Source organism: Corythoichthys intestinalis, chromosome 12, assembly GCF_030265065.1.
Source record: "Corythoichthys intestinalis isolate RoL2023-P3 chromosome 12, ASM3026506v1, whole genome shotgun sequence".
Lineage (NCBI taxonomy): Eukaryota > Metazoa > Chordata > Actinopteri > Syngnathiformes > Syngnathidae > Corythoichthys > Corythoichthys intestinalis.
Window position 1 is genome coordinate 50,976,183 of NC_080406.1, and position 23,924 is coordinate 51,000,106.

A 23,924-nucleotide genomic window follows, 5' to 3' on the forward strand; every position below is an offset into this window, starting at 1 on the left:
AACTGAAGCTTTTCCACATAACGCCTTTTATGCAACCCATCCAGTGAGTTTACGGCATCCGAAAGCACCGGGTCTTCCATGAAATGCATTATAAATTGCTCGATCAATTGAGACCATTGATAATACAGACACAAAATGACGGACAAGGGGGCGGAACAATACAGCGATCACGTGATTTTGTGACGTCGGTGGGTAGGGTCTATATGATTGGCCGAAGAGTCGAAATGCTCTCCCGTGAAATGCCTGTTCAAAAATGCTCCCGTTGTTACTTCTTGCGTTCGCTTATAAGTGCCCATTTAAAAAGGAAAAGCGATGGATGATACTACACACAAAGCGTATTATTAACAAATGTTAAAGTTGTATAATCATATAGCGAGAATAAGAAACGTCACTGAGGCCCCAGTAAGTAGGTAGCCTACCATATGTTAGTGTTGTATCGGTCGCGAACGATTCGTTCTTTTTGAACGAATTGTTTGGGTGAACGAGACCGAACTAATCACCATCTGCACTGATTCGTTCTATGAAGTTGGTGCTTGTTCACTGCGTGGGAGGGCGTTGAGCAAGCGGCAGCGTCTTCTGACATCGCACACGACCAATCAGACGCCAGCCTCATCGCGGGCAGGGGAGGGACCGGAAACATAATCAGCGCGTATGTCACTCACTTCCACGTGTGGCCAATAAGCAGCCAGCGTGCAGGCAGGGGGGCAAGACTGAGTTTTGTCACTTCCCGTTCAGTGACTCGGTCCTCCGGCTCCTGACCTAGCTTGCTGCTAACTTGACTTTCCAGTAATGACTATGCGGTGAACGAATCAAATAATGAATAAATGAAATAATGAAGGACTTTGTCACATATTTGTTAACGTGGAGCCTATCAAATGCAGCTCTAAAAGACAAAAACACCACACAAATCTAGCGAGCATGGTTTAGTGTACTACTTTTCTCAACAGACTCGGGACTACCTATGACGACATACTATCAAATTTACAGTAATTTAAAACACGGGTAGCTACGAGGCAAGCAAAAGCTGAGCTGCGGTCGCGTGACGGCAATGAAGGAGGCAAAGAACTGTCACTATATGGAGGCTTCATGGCAGCGATATTTACCTCATATGTGCACAGAAAAAAAGAATATATAGTATGATCACCATAATACTGATTTGCAATTAAACGGTATATACATGTCCATTTTTTCCAAGTGTTTTATTTTTTTTTCGTGTCAGATGTTGGTTGGTTTGACAAATTATGTCAATCCGTCCATCATGTGCTACTCAAGCGCCCCAAAACAACGCACATGGACACGGGAGATGTGCAGTATGTCTACATTTTTCTTATCAGACTAATGAGAGTAGAAAGGCGATATCGTAAAGAGCAAACAATTTTCTCGTCAGCATTTGACGATCTGAGATGCGGGGACGACAGGGGAGCTGACCGGATTATTTTATTTATTAATACCAGTGCAAAAATTCAATACGATCACCATAATACTGATTTGCAATGAAACTATATACATGTCAATTTTTTCCGAGTGTTTTTTTTTTTTTTTTCGTGCCAGAGCGTGTCGGTTGGTTTGACAAATTATGTCAATCCGTCCATCATGCGCTACTCAAGCGCCCCAAAACAACGCACGCGGACACGGGAGATGTCGCAATATGTCTACATTTTTCTTAACAGACTAATGAGGGTAGAAAGGCGACATCGTAAAGAGCAAGCAATCATTTCTCGTCAGCATTTGACGATCTGAGATGCGGGGACGACAGGGGAGCTGACCGGATTATTTTATTTATTAACACCAGTGCAAAAATTCAATACGATCATCTTAATACTGATTTGCAATTAAACTGGCAAATATCAAAATGTAGTATTGTCTTTATTTCAGAGCAGCACATTCGACAACTAGCTATTTACACTTATATTTTTAACAATAGTGACTAAAAATAATAGTGATGAGCATAAAAACAAAAATACAACAGAGCGAGATGTAAATATGATGTGTTGGTCGTTCCATATTCAGAAATTAAACTTTCGATTTATTTTTATTTTCGTGACAGCAAGCATGCTGCGTTGGCTGGTAGCAAGCAGCATTGTAAATGTGATCAAGAACATGCTAATGAAAGTCCGTGCGCCCCCAACCCCAACCCCCCGCTCCCCCCACAAAAGGAAAATGTTTAACCGTGTCCTCAATCGAAATGCAAGCACGAGCCATGACTTTGAGCCCATAGAACTAGGACAGACGACGCGGAAGTTCTCCCTCGCTTTTGCAGCAGCGGGAGGGCGACGAGGCTGTCTGTGAAAGCAGAATGATATCGCCTGTCACTCATTTCTGAAACTACGACGAGTGGTCAATGTGCAAGAGAGGGAGGGACCAAGCAATGTCACTTCCCGTTCAGTTATACTGCGAAGCGGTCTTTGGTGATTCGTTCGGCAACGTCACTTCCCGTTCACTAACCGAACGATTCATTTGGGCGGGGAGGGAGATGAGGGGGGCGAACGATTCGTTGAACGATTCGTTTGAACGAATCTTTTTACTGAACGATCCGGAATGGATTCGTTTACTCAAGTGAACGACAGATCCCGTCACTACCATATGTAGCATATGGAACAATGAAATTAACAGTTCACCTGCTGTGGCCTGAACGTAGTCTCACACTTTCCTCCTGGTGCGCATGGACTTGAATTGCGTGCCCGCTTGTGCAGTCCCTGTTTTTTCACCTCTTTTATCAACACCATCGTCGTTTTGGGGCTTTTTGAAGAAACTTCGGACACTCAGTTGCCTTGACATTTTTTCAGAGTAAGGCCAACGACGTCATGCATCAAGAGAGACAATAGCTAATTAATATGCTCACTCGCCACCCTGTGGTCTGGGGTGTGAATTGCAACCGGTCAAAATGACGGATGGACTTCAGTTTTTTCCGTCACCGTTTTAAAAAATCGGTCAACGACGGAAAATATTCGGTTAACGCGACCCCTGGGCTAGCATAAGTGCTATTTTTCGCTACGGAGCTCTTCAAGGGACACCAACAGAAAATTAATTTAAACCATCTGGTGCACACCAGATGGTTTAAATTTATTTTCTGTCGGTGTCCCTTGAAGAGATCCGTAGGTTTCGGATAAAGGAACGTTTATTCGCCTCTGCCGGTCTAAATTGTCTGGGCATCGAACGCCATCAATGGCAGTCATTGAGTTAACAAAAAAAAAACTATTCTAGTGGAAGATTTTGGAGGCAACTTGCTGGTGTTCCTTTTCTTTAAGTGGTCTTTCAAAAGCAATACTAATATATCGATTATTGGCATGAGCACATCGATAACCTTTTGGAATAGAAAGTATCAAGGTATAATCAATTTGATATTTTGTCACACCCCAGAGTCGCACACACTTATTTTACCGGCCAACACAATCGTGGCTCGCAAATAAGCTGTAATGCTGACGGCCACCGCCACAGTTAAATTTTTTATGAACCTGAAGCCAACATAACGTGTAGTAATTTCATATACTAGTCCTTCTAAAAAAAAATTAGCATATTGTGATTAAGTTCATTATTCTCTGTAATGTACTGATAAACATTAGACTTTCATCTATTTTAGATTCATTACACCCAACTGAAATAGTTCAAGCCTTTGTTTTAATATTGATGATTGTGGCAAAAAAGTCAAGAAAAAAAATCCCTATCTCAAAAAATTTGCATATTTCATCCGACCAATACAAAAAAAGTTTTTAATACGAAAAAAGTCAACCTTCAATTAATTATATCAGCTATGCACTCAATACTTGGTCAGGAATCCTTTTGCAGAAATGACTGCTTCAATGCGGCGTGGCATGGAGGCAATCAGCCTGTGCATTGCCGATGTGTTATGGAGGCCCAGGATGCTTCGATAGCGGCCTTAAACTAATCCACAGTGTTGGATCTGGTGTCTCTCAACTTCCTCTTCACAATATCCCACAGATTCTCTATGGGGTTCAGTTCAGGAGAGTTGGCAGGCTAAATGAGCACAGTAATGCCATGGTCAGTAAAGCATTTACCTGTGGTTTTGGCACTGTGAACAGGTGCCAGGTCATGTTGAAAAATGAAATCTTCATCTCCATTAAGCTTTTCAGCAGATGGAAGCATGAAGTTCTCCAAAATCTCCTGATAGCTAGCTGCATTGACCCTGCCCTTGACAAAACACAGTAGACCAACAACAGCAGCTGACAGGGCACCCCAGACCATTACTGACTGTGGGTACTTGACAATGGACTTCAGCACAGGTAAAAGTGGGCCGGAACGCACCGGATCGGCGTTCCGTCAAGAAATACGATGGCGGAATGCTGTTCCGGCATACGGTGCTTTGATCCCGAAAATATGACGGCAACTGTCAAAACCCAATGTTAAAAAAAAAAAAAACTGCCACGCTGCCACACACGCATCTCCAATAAGAGCAATCTACTAATGTCAGATTTACATACACAAGTGTTAACAATGCAAGCCTAATAAAGAGCTTGCTTAGCGTCATCCGTTTTCAGATTTTTATTATTCATTTATTCTACGAAGTTCTCCCCAGCGTCTCTATCTGACAAGTCGCATTGCCTGTAGCCCTTTTCACACATATTACCAGGGAATTTCCCGTATAAGGTAACACAGGATTTACTCTCGTCATTGCTTTCGTGCATGAAGATTCAGAGAATGAAGCCGGTTGGACGCTTTCACAGACTTGACCTGTGTTGCCCACTGGCACTCTCTGTGCGTGGAAGGCTGCTGGGCGATTTTATAACCTGGACATTACGTCATTTTTGGTCAGCATTGTCACAATGTTGGTCAAATCCTGTCGTATTTTGTTCCGGGGGGAGCATTCCCCGACGTGTAACTGCAACCAATTTAAGGTCATCAAGAGGTAAGATCGGGCCTAAAAAAATCCAGCCCGACCCGACCCGGGTCCGCTGGTATTAATGCCCAACCCGCCCGAGCCCGATCAATTAACTTGATTTGCAGGCCCGAAAAAAACCCAAAATGTTGTTTTATTTATAGGCCCGAGCCCGAAAAAAAAAACAAAAAACGAAATTTTATATTTTATTTGTAGGCCCAAGCCCGAGAAAAAAACCCTCAAAATTCTATGTATTATTTGTGAGAAGGAGAGGGAAGGGATGCTCCAGTCAGACATGGACAGATCACTGCTTGCTGCTTGGAAAAACGGACTGGTTGCGTTTTGCGTGATCACATTTGGTGACAATGCCTGCGCATTAAAGCCTGACTTTTGTAACGAATTCTCAGATGGCAGAAAAAAACCGCAACTTTTCTTAATGTTTAAATAGTCTACATATTTTTATGATAATTTTAAGTGCATTTGCACAACGAAATAACGCTGGAAAAGTTTGTAAAATGTAAATAAACAGATGCGGTTTTGCATCGCAGAGGAGTAAAAAGAGGGCGCATGGCACGCTCTGGCTCTGCAATGACCATACAGCGCCTTGTCTTTTTTACCCAAATTATTTGATAAGTATTCCTTTGTTTCGGTATACGTAAATATTTATTTTAAAAATTCAGTGAGAACCCCGACCCGAACGTAATGACATTTTTTGTTTTCAGTTTAATTTAGCCATTTCCAGCTTGCCATGTTTATAGCCCTGCTTTCACACACACCAGGAGAAAACCAACGCAGGCATGGTGAGAACATGCAAACTCCACACTGGAAGGCTGAACCCTTGGTATCAGAACTGTGAGGGGAACGTGCTAACCACTGTGAAACCTGTTGTGTTTTATTGTGTGTTATATTTATAACTGTGCCAAAAGTTCTTGCATTTTGGTGGTTTTAGGAGGTTTAAGTTGTTTCTCCTCCAGACTCAGTCCACAGTTTCTGCAGGTCACCCAAGGTATGGAATCAGCCGTTCTCCACAATCTTTCTCAGTGTGCGGTCAGCTATTCTTGTGAGTTTCCTGCCACTTTTTCCTTCCCACAGACTTCCCACTGAGGTGCCTTGATACAGCACTCTGGGAACAGCCTATTCCCTCACAAATTTGTGTCTTAGACTCTTGCTTGAGGGTGTCAATGATGGCCTTCTGGATAGTATAGTCAGGTCGGCAGTCTTGCCCATGATTGCGGTTTTGAGTAATGAAACAGGCTGGGAGTTTTTAAAAGCCTCAAGAATCTTTCGCAGGGGTTTAGAGTTACTTCGTTGATTCAGATGATTAGGTTAGTAGCTTCTTTAGAGTACCTTTTCATGATATGCTAATTTTTTAGACAGGGATTTTTTTTTTTTTTGCCAAATATTAAAGCAATAAGAGGCTTGAACTACTTCAGTAAGTTGTAATAAATCAAATATATGAAAGTAATGTTCATCAGTACATTAAAAAATGAACATAATATGTAAATTTTTTGAGCAGGACTAGTACTGTAGATTCACGGGAGGTTTAAAAAAATGAGAAAAGTAAAATATTTTAATGTAACATTTAATTTTCTGGACCAAACGTTGTGTCCTGCTCATGGTAAATATTCAGATATTAAATGCAATACAATTAATTCATGTAAACTTACCTCATGTGGTATTACAATGTAGGCACTAGGTAACCAATCACAAACCTAAATCATTTTGAATTTTTTATTAATTAAATCAAATTAGCCTTCACCCTTTTCATCAGCCGGGCAAAACCATGACATATATATAAAAAAAATTAAGTCAAGACAAATATAAACGACAGTGACCCATTCCTGACTCCACACTCTGCATCATTTTTTTACCGTTATTTTTTTCTCCTCAAATCTAATTTCTATAGAATTTGAGGCAGATTCCCACTGCAGGAAGTCAACAAACGGCCAAACAATATTCCATTGCAGATGGTAATTATTAGTATAACCTCACACCTAATGTTTGGAGCGGAAGTAACGTGGGCTGCTCCTGTAAACTTAGTGGCGAGTTCCTGCAGGGGAAGAAAACTGCCACCTCCTACAGACAGTCGTGCATATTTTACAGCATGATGTGGGTTAACTGATGTGGGAAAACAAGCGGATCTCCTCCTGGAAGCCGGCTCCTCCAAACTTGAAGGGTTACCCACTTGCAGTGTCAACTTCTGATCGGTCAAGTTCAGTGAGTTATGGCTGCAGAGTCTCAAAGGAGCCATTGTATCGAGTCTATAAAGTCACGGAGGAATGAGGGAGCGATGAGCTAAGGTGGCTGTCGCCTTTTAGAAGCCCATGCCGCCGCCCATGCCCCCCATACCACCCATGCCGCCCATCCCGCCGGCCCCCATCTCCTTTTCTTCTTTGGGGATCTCTGTGACGACCGCCTCTGCGGTGGAGAGCAGTGAGGCTACGCCCGCCGCGTCCAAGAGGGCCGTCCGCACCACCTGCAAAAAGGTGACGTCTCAGTTCATCTATCACAACATACAAATGCAGAAAGGGTACCTTGTCTTATGTGTTTAATTAGTTCCATGGCCGATATTGTAACTCAACTTACCTGTACAGTGCAAATTTAAAAACATTTTTAAAAGTCCATTTTTTAACTACTCGACTAATCGCAAATGCAGATCTCATTTTGATTTTTATTTAAATTTATTCCTCTTTAACAAATACAGAAAATGTATAATGATCATAAGTACTGAATTACTTCTATATACATTTTTTTTTATAATTTATACCCAAAAAATGTAAAATTGATTATTAACTACTCACCTGTGTAAAAAAACCTATTTCGAATGCAAAATAAAAATTACATTTAAATAGTGTTGACTAAATTAATATAGATTTCTTAAAAATTAAAGGATAAATAAAATTACATCTTTTCCTTAAATGTCTCATCAGCCCAGAGACATGAAAAGCCAACCGAAGAGCGTGTATACCCTCTACTGGCCAACTCATAACTTACAGGCAACATCAAGTCTGCAATAACAGTAGTCAGTCCCCGAGTTACGAACGAGTTCCGTTCCTACGCTGGTGATGTAACCCGAATTTCCGCTTAAATTGGAATTAACCCTTTAAGTACTCCTAAATACCCCCTAAAAAAATAAGATACAATGAGGTACGTAGTGTTAAATGCTGTTATACTCAATGACTGTTCGGGCTTTACTCGCGAGTGAGTTGCTTTGCTGAGAAAAGGGCACTGTGGAAAGAGCAGGGACGCGAAAGAGGGGGAATATCATGGCTGCTTGGTCACATCAACGTGAGCCCACCGTCCGAACTTGAGTTGGGGGGTGGGGGGGGGGGGCGGATCGGGAAGCGCAAGACTTTTCGCCAGGGGACAGCCGTCAGGAACTGCAGGATGGCGGCGACGACTTAAAATTAAAAATACAACTGGAGACAGAATGGCGGACGAGACTCCAGCGTCATAAAATCGAAATCGCGCAAGTCTGGTACATTGTAACCCGCGGACTACCTGTAATTCATAAGCTCCGTGTAAAAAAAAAAAAAAAAAAAATCACAATCGGGCTCAAGGATTGATACAATCAAGAATAAAGTGGGCAAGAACTTGAGACCTCCCTCAGGGCGGTCCAATATAGTTTATTTGTTTCATTAAAAAAAAGAAACGACGCCATTTTTATTTAATTTTTTAAAATTGATAATGGGGGAAAAAAAAAGTTTACTATTTACTCATTGGCTGCCATTGACAGCAGACGATGTCACAAAAATGTAACCAAGATAACCGAGGAAAAAACAAAAAACTTGCAGTTTTTAACTCATTCATTGCCATTGATGGCGATAGGTGCCCAATCCCTTAAGATTGGGAGGACATGCCCAACAGTCTTTCCTAGTACTAGATCTATCGCCGTCAGAACAACATTCTAGACAACGCCTCTATAGAATTAATCGATGATCAAAATAGTTGTCGATGAATCCTGGCAGCCCTACTGTAAATGACCTTGTTCGTATTTACTTGTTTCTAAATGATTTCCATTTGAGAGTTCATGCTTTTATTTTGAAGGGCAGGGAACAGCAAGATGCCGCAAATTATTGCAAATGTTGAGACTGGAAGGAATCAAACAGCACGCTGACAAAAGGGAGACAACGTTGCGTCGTCGTAATAATAAGAACTAATACAGTATTCTAAGTTGCTGGGAGTTCCTAGCACCTGGTTGTTGAGGGAACAAAGTTAGTGTTGAAGATTTCGTTTTGTAAACATGTTAATTATATTCAGCTAACTTCAAGATCTGTTGCATATGTCAGCTAATTTTCTTTACATTAGAGCAGTGTTTTTCAACCTTTTCTGTGTCTCGGCATGTTTTTACATTGGAAAAAATCTCGCGGCACACCACAAACCAAAAATGTTCCAAAATTACTTTGTGTACAGTACATTTAATTATAAAATAATTCCTCAATATTTATACTTAGTGTGAAACTTCAGCCTGTATGGATGAACACAAAGCGATATCCTGGCAGGAATTTTTGTCAACAGCTCTTAGTCACAGTTTTTATTTTTTATAGCAGTTAGGCTTGAAAAGCTCAGAATTGTCTGACAGGGGGACTTTAGAAATGTCTTTAATTGCATCAGGGGCAAGCATCTCACTGACAATGGCTTTGCAGGCAGGTAGTATTGTCTCCTTTTGGATTCAGCAAAAAAGTTTAGCAACAAGGTAACTGGCTTTGAGGGATTTCTCATTTACTTTTGTAGTGTTTCTCAAAAAAGTTGCCTTTTTTCCTCGGGGTTTAGGAGGCAAACAAAATAATCAATCGACCCATTTTGAAACGAGAGCAAATACAACTGCTCGCGTCACGTTCAAGAACTGCTCGGATTTCTAGCCATCAGCTACTTTGCTGTCCTCAACAATGTGTTGGAATAAAACACAGGGGGAGAATTGACGGTCTCACATATGGATGAAATGGAAAGGACACTTTCGTGTATGTTGACACTTGACGACTCTAATCAAATGATTTACAGTAGGCGTGCTGGGGTCCACATTTTCGCGGCCAGCAAGGTGGCTGGCTGATGGCTAGAAATCTGAGCAGTTCTTGAATGCGACATGAGCAATGCCTTACTCATTTGCACAAGACCGCAACTTTCTACCTCCTCCTTTCCTACTGCAACTTGTAACGCGTAGTAGGTAGGATGCATGCATAACATTAACAAAAAGGGCTTGACTTATGCACATTTATTCACAAAAAATAAATCCACCTTGACCACTCGTCACTCGGGAGCTCAGCGGTTCGCACACACCCAGATGAACAACATAAAAGCAAGCAGCTACAGAAGAACATTATTCAATGTAAATAAAGCAGCTCCACCACATGATGGATGACGGGAGGAACACCATTTAAGGAGGTGACTGTTACAAGTTCCGCCCGATGACTTAAAAAAACAAACAAAACAAAAAAAAGCGATATTGGATAACTTCTCGCGACACACCTGACTCTCTCTCACGGCACACCAGTTGAAAAACACTGCACAAAATGTGTCGTCACCTTAGTAAATAATGGTGCTTAATCAGCAATGGGCCTATAAGTGTTAGTATTGTTTGCAATGATAATTGAAAGGCTTTTTTTAATGTGTCACAGTTTATTTTATGTATAAGAATACCATGCTAGATTAAAATATTGAAATATATATATACAGTAATTGCACTCAAGGTAGAGCTCGTGAAGGATAGAACTTGTGAAGGATAAATAATTTAAGGTCAGAGCAATTCATTGTGATTTGTAAATTTAAAAAAAAGGTTCAGGTACTTGCTAATCGTGCCATTTTATTTGTTTGCACTGTAGCTCTTACAGTGTGTTTACATCAAGGTTGGAAATAAAACTTGTAAACCATCAGTTTCAACCAGGATGCTACACCTCCTTGTATGTCTAAGTGCCAATTTACCGATTGGTGTGTCATGAAAAATTCCAATTTACCCTGCTTGGAACTTAAAAGTGTTCGATTGGGAAGTTCAATTTTCAACAGGTGCGTTTACCTTGGTAGGGTCAATGATGCCCTTCTCCACCATGTTGACGTATTCGCCCAACATGGCATCGTATCCCACCTCGGCGGGCCCCTGCAGAATCTTCTCCACCACTAGGGAGCCCTCAACGCCAGCGTTCTTGGCGATGGTCATGGCAGGGATGCGCAGTGCTCGTTTGATGATGTCCACGCCTGAAAAAGGAGCAAATATAACAAATAATCGCACCAAGGTAAGGTGAACGGTTTTTGATATTTGTGGACTGACGTACAAGAATTCAGGAAGTCGCTGTTAGAATATGCAGCTTTCAACATTTGGTAAGATTTTTTTTTAACAGCCTTTTTAAACAGAAAACTAGTTTATGATCTCGTGCTTCCAGATATAAAAGCAAAACCAATAGAAATACCGCTTCCTTTGGACATCCTCTAAAGTAAAATAAAAAATTAACACAAGAGTTAAAAAAAATTCTTTCTACATAATTAAAATGTCCTTTAACAAAAGTTTAAATGAAGCATTACAGAAACATAAGAAAACTACAAAATATCCATTTTTTTCATATTTTTTCAAGTATTATCTTAATACTTTAAGAGTTTGAAAGTAGTCCAAATGTGAGCTTTCACTAAACGGGTATAATGTGACTGAATTCCTTTACAAAGTAAAGACTGAGTAATGAAATCTAGCAGCCACAAATCGACTATATGGAATGTCAGTAAAAATTCATTTGTCCATAGCAAAGAGCGGCAAAAATATATAATCGTAAAAATTATGTTAGGCTTGTGAATGTATGAAAATACATACAATACAATGTTGTCTTGTGCCCTCAATGGCAGTTAAATGAGTCCAATTTAAAAGGGTTAAATGAATTTATGAAGGCGTGAGAAATTTACTAACCAATCTTCTGGTCTGCGTTGGCAGCTTTGATGGTGTCCAATGAAGGAATGCAGCGCAGCAGAGCGCAGCCACCACCAGGCACGATGCCTTCCTCCACGGCAGCCCGAGTGGCATTCAGGGCATCGGTCACGCGATCCTTCTTCTCATTAACTTCGACATCGCTTGTCCCTCCGACCTGCACGGTGGGCACTTGTGTTAATGCAGCTTTAATTAACGATTAGGACATGTTTTCAAGCAAGCGCACTTTGAGCACGGCGACGCCGTCTGAGAGCTTGGCCAGGCGTTCGTTGAGCTTCTCTTTCTCGTAGTCGCTGGTGGTGTTTTCCAACTGCTCCACGATCTCGGCCGCCCGCTTCTCCACGTCGGCTGCCGCTCCCGCTCCTTTCAGGAGCAGCGTGTCGTCTTTGGTTATCTGCACTTCGCCTACTTTGCCGAAGTCGTGCGCTTGGATGTCCTCCAAAGCCAACCCCAAAGCATCATCGCCAAATACCTGTGGCACAAAACCAGACATTGTCAGACACATAGGAGAATGCGGCTCAAATTTTCAAGCATGACACACTAACAAATCTTGTAAGAATACAAATGAGTATGTAAGTTATATCGACCTTAATTATATATATATTTTTTTATATCTGCTAGCTGCCATGATTAATAGACTATCAAATTAATTGAATTGAACTACAATCACTACTGGCTAACTCGGAACCTCCAGGCAACAACAAGTCTGTAAAAAAGTCATGTAATTAATCAGCCCTGAGAAAAAACATTGGAATAAGGGCTTTAAGGATTGATTAGCATACTTTGCTAGAATATACTGTACCTACCAAAATTGGGACAAAAAAAGTAATGCCAATTTTATGTCCACAATTACCATACTATAAGGCGCACCTAAAAGCCATCCATCTTCTCAAAAGCCGACAGTTAGCCTCATACCGTATATGAATCAGTACTGGTTAATCATGGACATTCCTTTAGCGTAGGTCCATCTATTGGATGCATATAGCTACTAAAACTACAACAACAGGGTGGCCCAAAAACAAGTTTTTTTTTTTTTTTTTTTTTTTTTTTTAAAACACAATCCAAAAAAACCAAGAGTGATGGAGGAAAATATCTTACAGTAACTGGAACGTTAAAACATGTCATTTAAGAAATATGGAATTTTCATTTAAAAATATGTCCTTTAAATGGTGTCCTCCTGCATGAATGCATTCTTGAAATATTTTGTCAACTTAAAAAAAAGAAGTTTTGCATATTGGTAGACACACACCTTGAGCAAGTAATGTGCCAATTTAGTAACCATTGTGAATTCAGGATGAAATTCACCGTATTCCAGCTCAGTGGCCTATACTACGAAGCCGGTTTTCTGGCTTAGCAGGGTAACTTCGAGAGTAACTTCATCACGTGCGACCTAAATTCGCAGCTAAGCGAGACTACGAAAGGTGGATATGTTGGAACCGAGAAGTGTTGCCATGGCAAAACACGCCACACGCCAAACCTGGTCGTCTCAGAGTTAGATCTTGCTTAACCCCAGAATTCTAATTAACCACGCTATATTTAAACAGCACTCCTCCGCGGACGTGTCCTCCTGACAATGACAGCGTACCTGGACGACCCAAACGACATTGGCGCGCGGATTGTGAGGGGCTCTCTTCGGAGGGCATGGGTTTTTGGAGACCGCCAGAATCCGCTGGCGTACCCGGAAGATGTTCTCCATGAAAGATACAGATTTTCAGCTTAGGGAATTCTTTACCTGTGACAAATGATCGAGGCGGACGTCACTAATGTAACCCGCCGAGTCAGGCCCTCACAACCGCGCAGCTTGTGTGCCTGTCCGTGTGCTCTTTTGCTAGGGACAATATATGTATTCCATCTGTGATGCTGAATACCTGCGTAAGAACACTGTATGCCGTGCGATTCGGAGTGGGGTATGGAAACGCTTCAAATTGATTGTTAAAATCGCTGAATGTAAACGAATGCGGAGCATTGCTCTCATACAAGAAATATATTTAACGAACTTTCCAGCGTTATTTCGTTGTGTAAATGCAGTTATAATAATCATAGAAAAATGTAGACTATTTAAACATTGAGAAAACTTGCGTTTTTTTCTGCCAACTCGAAGAGATTAAATTGTCAAATCCACTGATAGGACAGACGCACAAATATAAAAGACATAAATGTTTATTGAATATTTATCTTACAGTCTTGTTTAACTGTGAAAATTCGTTATAAAAGACGGCCTTTAATTTACGCAACAACGCATGGCATCCCGCATTTCCTTCTTCTCCTTGAGTCCTCACAAATATAACTTTTTTTTTTTTTTTTTGGTCGGGCTTGGGCCTGCAAATCAAGTTGATTGATCGGACTCGGGTCGGGCTGGATTTTTTAGCCCCAAACTAAAAAAAGAACATACGTATTCATACAGTCAAGGGGACTAAACATACAATCATCCTGCTTCATGTGGTGATGCGCGATAAATTATTTCTTACTGTTAACGTACCAAATCTTCTTTTGTTGTCCTAACAGCAGGCTTTATTTCTTTTGATGGACATAAGTAAACTGGCATATTGACGCATTCACAAATCACACGATCTGTAAATTCGCTGTCAATAGACCCGTTGAACTCTACTCGCCGAATCGGTGTTGGATTTCGCGGTGAGGGTGGATTTTAATCATCGCGCATTCCTCCTCCGTGAAGTAAGGTGCCCGTGCCATCGTCACAAGTAGTGTTTGACTCTGGTCTCCGCCCCCTTTTATGTGAACGCGCAGTAACTCTGACTGGGTTGACACAGGTTCGACTAATCAACCTCATAATCAGCGTCGTAGCACCGATTGACCACAAACTAGACAACCAGGTTTTGTCAACTCCGGTTACCCGCTAGTAAACTGGATTACTTCTGGGGAGGTTGAACTCCGTTCGTAGTATAGGCCACAGATGAGGAATCTCAGCAGAGTTCAAGAATACTTTCGTTAAGGAGGGTGCCATTTAAAGAACACCATTTGTTAAAAAGTGAAAATTTCTATTACAGTTTCTTCATAGGCAAATTTTCAGGTTTCAATTTCTATGAATAAAATACTTGTTCTTCCATTACTCTTGGTTTTATTGGATTGTTAAAAAGTTTATTTCTGGGTGTCACCCTGCATATGGATCAATATTGGTTACTCGTGGCTCATCTAGTAGATGCATAACACAACCCCAACCACCACCACAACTACTACTACGCCTTATAATGGGGTGCGACCTACATATGAAAACAGCTTTAAAATAGGCCATTAACTGAAGGTCCAGCTTACACTCCGATGTGCCTTATAGTGCAGAAAATACAATAATAAAACTAATCAATCCTGAGAAGAAAAAAAAAAAAAATTCCACATATGTGAACGTCAGGATTTTATAAGATTATTTTTAGATGACTAAAAATAGTCCATTGCACTATTAAGGGTTAAAGCTGTAATGACCCATTTTTCCTTCTCATTTAAAAAAATAAGATATCAGAAGGCAAATTGGCTGAAAATTTCCTTAAAATTTTTCTTCAAAAAGACTGAGCAGTTGAAGTTGATTTTAAAGCGGGTGATTTTTCTCTAAACTTTGTTTGCACAAGGTAGCAATTTAGACCTACAGTGCCTCCAGTGGCAACAGCCATATCCTTCAGCTGGTTCTTCCTATTGTCTCCGAAGCCAGGTGCTTTGACTGCAACAACCTGCAGGCCGACCTTCAACCTGCACAGCGACAATCGTATAAAATTTATTCTTTTCATTTTTGCTCAAGTTTCAAAAGAAGTATTTTGTATTTTCAAGCTAACCTGTTAAGGACCAGGGTGCTGAGAGCCTCTCCATCCACATCCTCTGCCACGATGACCAGAGGCTTGCGGTGCTGGTTGGCGATCTCCAGGGCGGGTACAATGCTCTGGACGCTAGAGATTTTCTTTTCACTGAGCAGCAGGTAGGCATCCTGGAATTCACATTTCTGACCTGCGCAGGCAAAATACATAGTCAATACCATGTCGGTCATAGAAACTACACAGTCTGTCGCCAGATGGGCAAAATGAGCCCTCTCACCCTTGGCGCTGTTGATAAAGTATGGGGAGATGTAACCACGGTCAAACTTCATACCCTCAATGACCTCCAACTCATCATGAAGAGTTTTTCCATCCTGAAAGAGCAATGGGTGGAGAAAATGCAAACATGAAGATTGTAATCCAGAGTTTGAAATTGTGCAGGTTAAACTACAATTGTCAAAATAATAAAGTAATACAAAGGTGTGCGACTCCAATTATGGAGTACTTTCTGCTTTACGCGAGAGGGAAACAATTTTAGCATCTCCTCACCTTCACAGTGATGACTCCTTTGCGACCAACTTTCTTCATGGCGTTGGAGATGATATTCCCAATCTCTGTGTCGCCATTGGCTGAGATGGTGGCAACCTAAACAGATAAAAAAATGTTTTTACATTTGTCTACATTCAAGAGGTGTTACATAGTGTTGAATAATTGAAGCAGCCATAATGTCATGCTATCTTGATAGTCGATTTATCATTTTAATTCAATTGTCCACCCTCAGAATTGTCCAAATTAGTGATGTCTCAATTGCATGTTTTTGCACCAGTCCAGGTGAACTGATTTTGAGAATCTACCGATACAGTCCCAATCTGAATCAAAGTTTTGTTTTTGTCTTAAGAACAGAAGTTCCAAATATGTTACTGTCTCAACGTGCCGTCTTCATCATGTGAACTATTTTTAAACAATAACATAGAAAAATGTTTGTCTTTATTATATGCATCATTGGTTGAGTCTGCTTACGCTGAAGAGAACAGCCTCTCACTTACACAATGAGTTGCCACAGCACACTTACGCAAGTTTAACAATGATTGACACATTTGAGCCTTTGATCGAAGAGCTCCCAAACTTCTCTGGTAAAATCAAATCAACAAACCTCACAATCATCATTAACTTTAAGTACCAAATGCAAGCTGGACAGTTTGGCTGCACTGCTTGGCAGGAGGGAGGGTGAGATGCTGTGGCGCTGTACGAGCATGAAGAAAAACAAATATCTTTTAAATTAAAAGCCCGATCCTTTTCACCAGATTCTGATCCTCTGAAAAATGTTGCCTTCGGCCCCATTTCGGATCACGTGATCGGATCCTCCCTAGTCCAAATTCTACGTTTCAAAAAAAATTTTTTTTTTTTTTTTTTTTTAAAATCAACTCATTCGCTGCTTATCCATTTGGAATCGGAGGGCTGGCAGTGATCATCCGATTTCTCCCAGACCTGGTTATGGAAGTTAAAAAAGGCGGGGAAACCGTTACTACCCCCTTCCCCCATTTATGATTTGTTTTACTTTAAATAAAAAAAAAAAAAATAGAAAAAAAAAACTGCATATTTTTTTGTAAAAAAAATCTGGATGGAAATAGTATCTTTTTTTTTTTTCATTTAAAAAAATGTAACTTAAAATTTTTTTTAAAAAAACAGGAAATGGTAAATGTTTCGTTTTTTTTATTGGTAAAACGGTGAATATGATTGGTTTTACCCTTTTCTAAAAATTTGATTTAAAATATTTTACATATATATTTTATATTAGTTTTAAAAAAATTAAATTAAAAAAACGTAGCGCAACAATTCCGATTTCTGTGATATAAACGTGATAGTATGTTATTGTATGAGGATAATGTACGTAATATGCTAAAATTCCCCCTTTCTGCTCTTATAATTTTTCTTGTGATTGTCTTGATGTACTTGATTGTCCTGACTATAAGCTTTTAGTAGCTTCTTAAGGAGACCTGACTCACACAAAATCTTGGCTCAGCATTATGATGATGTACACTTTGTAAATATGAATGTGTGTGTGTGTGAATAGATTGAATTTATATAGAGAAATAGAATTTAATAGACGTGATACAATCATTTGTGGCCGCATCACTTCATTGAACTCATTAACACCCACCTGTGCAATCTCCTCAGGTGTGGTGACGGGCTTGGATAGCTGCTTAAGTTCATTAATGACGGTCTCGACGGCCATCATGACACCGCGGCGGATCTCCACGGGGTTGGCTCCCTTGCTGATCGTGTCGAAGCCTTCCTTGGCGATGGCGCGCGCAAGCACGGTGGCGGTGGTAGTCCCGTCTCCGGCCTCCTCGTTGGTGTTGTTAGCAACATCTTGCACAAGCTTGGCACCAATGTTCTTGTACTTGTCCTTCAGGTCGATACTCTTGGCCACAGTCACGCCATCTTTGGTTACCTTGGGGCTGCCCCAGCTCTGCTCAATGATGACTGTGCGACCCTGCGAGACATTACCACGTTAATGTAAAATAAAAAAGTTTGATAATCCTTGAAGACTCATTCTGTGTCAAATTACACACTCTCCACAGTGAAACCTCTTCAACTTGCCCGATTTGGATAATATTAGTGCCGTATGATGGCAAGTGAAAGAATACAAAGTTTGCACTTCAAAGTTTGGCTGTCACGTCTACTTTGGATTCTGGGAACGGTACATTTAATTTTGGAGCATCTTTGTAGTATTCTAAAGGATATGTATTCTGACCCTGTCTATCATCTAAAAAAAATACCGTAGGTGTAGTATTTTTAGAATTTTTTTCCCCAAATAATACAGAACATTTGTGTTGGTGGGTTGAATTAAATTATTGTCATATTTGGGAACTCTTTGCATTTAGAATGTTTCCTGGCTTGTGGTGGAGATACAGGAGGGCTCCAAATATGGCTACGGGATAAAAATTATTATTTCGAACCCTTTATTTTAGGCCACTAATTGGCCAAGGGGGCACATGATGGTCGGAATAAGCTTTACCCCATCAACATTTGCCTTTTACCAAGATTTTGTGCCGATTCACCATGACTATCCAACTGCTTCATTAGGAATTATGCCTTTGCAAATGGTACAACTTTTAATTTTTTGAAAATGTACAGAAAGCAGGTCAAGCGTTGTTTTAACAGGCTATTCATGTTTCTGGTAGTAAAAACCGCTACCTTTCTAAAAGGTACTTTCTAAAAGCATAAAGTTCCAAAATATGACAATTTTGTTGAAACCCTGTCAACACAAAACATTTTTAAGCTATGGACCCCAAAATTGTCAAAATGTATTGTGTCGTTTTAAAAATTCTGCTTTTAAAAGGTCAATACCTCCCAAAAAATGTTAAGCCTGTTATTTTCTAGCGCACATTTTAATATGTATATATATATTTATAGCAATTTACAGGTCTGTGCCTACTTTAAAACAAAAGATGAGGGCATCCAAAGATGGTAAAAAAATTTGTGTTCCATTACCAGGTGCCAAAAGTGGGCATGGCACCAAAATTCTGAAAGGACAACTCGAAAACTGTTTGAGCTCGGTGTCTCAAACTTTGGACTGTTTCATTATACACAATAAGGCACTAATATGAAAATCAGGAAAATGAAGAAAGTGTCCCTGTGAAGGTTCTGGGTATTTGTGTAAACTGACACAGAATGACCCTAAATGGCGTACCGCACGCACGCTATTTTTAGACCGTGACGTCGCATCGTAAAGCGGAAGTAAAGCCGAAGTGCGACATTATAGACCCGCCCTCACATAGACGCAATGCAATTAGTGCTACTTTTCGCCGGTAATCTTTCAAAAACAAACATGCCGATTATGCATTGCTTTTTTGGAACTTGTAGAAATGACTCTAGACATTATGACCATGAAGGATGTTTTCTTCATACGTTCCCGGAAACCAAAAACTCGGGAGGAAAAAATGTGAAGACCGAATCAACTTGCGCGGACTTTAACACCAGCTCAGCGAATCCATTCACGTTTCATATTCAGTAAACATTATGTTGGGTTGGCATGGTCTTTCAGAGGACAAAGAGGTAGGCCATTTTTATATTTTTACTTTATTTTTTTACCGTAACGTTGTGCCGTACTGCTTCTGTCTGACAATGAATGACCTGAAAAAAATTACAATGGTATCTGACTGCCACTGTTACCGTTTCTGTTATATATATAAAAAAGAACAACTTTAGTAAGGGGGAAGTGTAAATAAATTATAGGATTAAGATGTGTTATCAATGAAAAAATTAAAAGAGTTCGTTGGCTGTCACTAAGTAGCATTTGCGATCGCTACACAAAGCTAACTAAATTACCCCCAAGAACGGTAAGAGACGTAGGACAACCAGAGGATATATAAGAAAGACAGGGCTGATAGTAAAGGATAGCTTGTTGAAACCGGAGAATGTCATTGTCAGTCGCGTCGATTAAAAAAAAGCTAAAGCTATGCTTAGTTCGGCTCATTTTTTTCGTCTTTTTCAGCCTTCGACACTAAAGCCATCTCTTACTGAACATTTTTATGTTCTTCCACATCTATGCCAGTCAATTTGGCACCAGGCACATCATTTTCGGAGAGAATTGGTAGGGGGTAGCTCTGTAAACATCTCCTTCGTACACGATTTCCATTCATTTCCTATTAGGGACAAACTGTAGTTTGTCCTTGCTTAGCAACAGCAGCTAATGTCATAATATTAATGAGCCGAAGTGACGTGTTGCTTGCGGTACGCCATTATTCTACCTATTTTTCAAAATCTAAACACATTATATTTACTACTTTCTCGGAGTACCTTCGGGCCCATAGTTACAGCGACAGTATCGGCCAACAGGTCAACCCCCTGCAGCATGAGCGCCCGGGCGTCTGCACCAAACTTGACGTCCTTTGCGTAGGTGCGCGTGAGGTGAGGCGCTAGCGTCCTGCACACTGGCCTCACCTGCTTCATGATTGTGGGTAGACGAAACATGCCTGCAGAAACAAATAAGAATAGAGGTAGTCCCCAGGTTACAACTATGGATGCAACGATAAGAGTTAGACGGTTCGGCACGATTTTCGATTCGATTCAATACATTTAATGCTCCGAAAAAAATCTAAAAGTTTTTAAAAATTTTTTTATTTTGCTAACAAGCAAAAATAATAATACCATCATATAAACATGCATTTTAGTGCATAATATTTGTGTGCTTACTTCTTAAAGATCTGAAGAAATTTTGTATAAAAGTGCTGAGAACAATCTTTACGGTTTTTAAAGTGAGGCAGGGGACACTGTTGATTTCTAGCTCTCTTCATAAGCTCTCTTAGCAGCTATGTTTACCTCATGAGCAAAACATCCTGTTTGTGGTCCAAGTCAATCTGTGTTACGTACTGAATTAACAGTATTTGCATCATTATCTATAGTCACTGGTATGGCTTGATTTGGGTTCCTTAACTTCCATTCAGTCACGGCGGTTTTTAATTCATCGATGTCGTATATGGACTATGCGTCCCATGATCACTCTGGGCTCACGCAGCCAATGGCATGGGACTTGGGGGGGGGGGGGGGGGTCTAATGTAGCACATCTAGGTTGCTATTTGATGATAACTAGTGTGTGCACGCGAGGGTTGTCGGGGCATTTCAAAAAGTTAACAAACGCCACAGAAGTCATGTCTGCTCATTACTGCACAACACCAGCATTTGACAATCGACTTTCATGAACAGGACGAGTTTGAAGTACAGTGCTCTTAATTTGCCACTCATTGTTCATCATGTAACCGTGAGTTAGCTCTCCGTGTCCCAGGGTGTTAAGCTGTCTGGTGTCCAACAGAGGCCATTCATGGCAGCCAAGTCGGCAACAATATACTGGCGGGCATTGCTGTACATATCCGTCAAGACAGTGTTTGTTAATTATGTACGAGTTAGGATAGCGAATCAGCAAACCCAAAATGCTGCCACACAACAGATTTTTATGACGTTGAAGCCGGAAAGCCGCTTACTTAAACTTCTGTCTTTCCTAACGAGCAATGATCCTCGTGCGCCACGGCTCCCGCACTTCAGGCAGTTTGGGGGAGCAGTGGAGGAGGGGCTGCTAGCGGGGAGGGGCCTTCTCATAGCTTTTTTTTTTTTTACAAGGCAAAGATGCGCCGGACATTATAGCGAGAGAGACCACCAAAAAAAAAAAAAAAAAAGTAGGGAAAATACATTTTGGGAGCTTTTTCAATTGGATCAAATGTTTTTGCGTATTGAATCGAAGAGGGCGTATTGAAAGCTTTATATAAAACAGTAGTGTTGCATCCTTAGTTACAACGTACCCAACTTGCGTGATTTCGACTTTACGACGCAACTCTTTTTTTTTTTTTGTGGTTGAATAACAATGTCTTGTCCGCCACCTATCAGCATTGATGATGAGTACAGTATATTACTTGCAATTTAATAGGTTTAATTAATGTAAATGGTGGCTCTCTACAGTAATTACTATGCATATCTGGCATTTCATTATACTAATGTACCAGTATACGTGCGGTCCGCTTTCCTTTGTTGAACTCTGGCTTGTTTGATGTCACGCTAGCGCCATTTTCTGTTAGCGTTGCTTTCACGTTGGGAAGCGGGGATGAACGGCAGTTAACATTTCAAGGAGGCAGAGAAAAGGTAAACAGTGCAGGCTCGGCGATGCCTCCCCCTGTTAGCCCGCTAACTTATTGAGCAGCGTTCATTTTCACCCCTGGACCGGTGCCACTAATAGATACAGTTTTCCTTGTTGAATTACCCATGATTTGGACCTTGTTTCCCTCAGTATTATTGTGCAGCCATTGATGTTTTTTTAAGCAAATATGTCTCTATTGATTTACTTTGTAGCATTATTGTACGCTCTTTCTCATGATTGTATTTTAGTTTCTAATTATGTGTTCATAGTTTGGCGGTGACTAATTAAAAATATCAGTTGTAAGAACTATGGTGTGATCGGTGTTACCGGAGGGAAGTAATATCCATCTTATTTTGTACTTTATTCTATTAATATGATGTATTATACATGTTTTTGGAAAGGTATTTTGACACTTAGGGGGTATTTAAGGGTACTTAAAAGATTCAGACTTACGCAGAAATTCAGGTTACATCGCCAGTGTAGATATGGAAATCGTAACCCTGGGACTACCTGTAGTTGCGTATTAACAACCGCCAATATGTGGTGTGGATAGGTTAAAATTATGAAGTAAAATGGATGCGGTCAGTGATTTGTGGTTGAAAGTAAAGTACAAGTAAACAATCATCTGCCAAGTCCAGTTGTCCAACACAGTGTGTATCCCTGAATGAATGAACGAACTTAAACAGGTTTCCCAAAAATGTTACACCACAACTTTTTTTTGTAATTTATACACATTTGGGTAGTTCATCTACAAGTTCACATTAATAAATTACATTTTTACTATTGCACCTTGGTTTCTTAATGATGGGGAAAATGTTGTTTAACCCAAACGGTGTGTCTGCTGCGTTTTGTATAAACTCTCATGGTAAAGATGATGAGGTAGCCGTAGATAATAGGCTAAACTTGACTTTTGCTAACTACCTAACCCACGTGTTCTCGTGCAGGGTCGTGCGTCACAAGGTCAAATAGTAAGAACGCATGCGCAAAAAACTGCCTCTCCATCTCTAGCACCAGCCTAATAGACAAATTACTACTGCGGTACAATCATTACTCCCTATTGAAGGCAATAAGCAGGCACCAAATTAAAGTCACGCTTCCTGCACATGATTTCCAACACGCTGGAGATAATTACATAATTTGCATTCTTGGGTACTCTGGTGTGGCATTATCAATGTTAAGGATATTTACCTATGGGTAAAACACACAAATTAATAAGTGTGTCCTTGCAGATAAGTAGTAAAACGCGCTAGCAAGGAGCAAGTGAAGCTAGCTAGCTGGTCACATTTTTTTTTTACTTTCTCTTCTAAGCAGTTTGATTATGAGGCACTGTAGTTTCAATGGCTAGAAGCTCTAGGTATTGGCACGAAATAATTTGAAGTGTGTCACTTACTTGCGCGATGTGGGTTATTGGAGCTTCGGAGGAGGCACGTCAGACAGACGAGGTGATATAACGACTGGAGGTGAGGGCTGACTGTATGGAAGTGCACATGGCCTATTATACATCCGGGTAGTTCGCCGGCCAGCCCCAAACTCTGTATAACATCATAATAAGCATAGATTAGTCATTTTAAACCATCGTGTTTGGAAAAATTAAGCTTTGTTTTACTTTAAATTATTATATTATGTTTTATAATATACATTAACGAGGCTATATTGTCTCAAACTTTACAAAAAGAGAAGTTCGTAAAAATAAATGCTCGTTCCGGGGCGCAACTTTCCAGAAAATTCTCCTGTGCTATTGGAGGAAAAAAACAGAGGTCAAAGTTGACATTGTGCAATGTTGCTCAATGAGGA

General features: G+C 40.4%; 1 protein-coding gene across 1 annotated transcript; it reads right to left on the bottom strand.

Moving 5' to 3' along the window:
- Positions 1–6,551: 6,551 nt before the first annotated feature.
- Positions 6,552–23,662, bottom strand: hspd1 (heat shock 60 protein 1). The gene is made up of 11 exons (XM_057852122.1): positions 23,521–23,662; positions 20,303–20,478; positions 17,658–17,993; positions 16,046–16,141; positions 15,777–15,870; positions 15,521–15,689; positions 15,338–15,437; positions 11,965–12,210; positions 11,721–11,895; positions 10,845–11,023; positions 6,552–7,310 (listed from the first exon to the last, which is right to left on the bottom strand). The coding sequence occupies exons 2-11, from the start codon at positions 20,474–20,476 to the stop codon at positions 7,149–7,151; spliced, it is 1,731 nt and encodes a 576-aa protein (XP_057708105.1). The 5' UTR covers positions 20,477–20,478; positions 23,521–23,662; the 3' UTR covers positions 6,552–7,148.
- Positions 23,663–23,924: the final 262 nt, after the last annotated feature.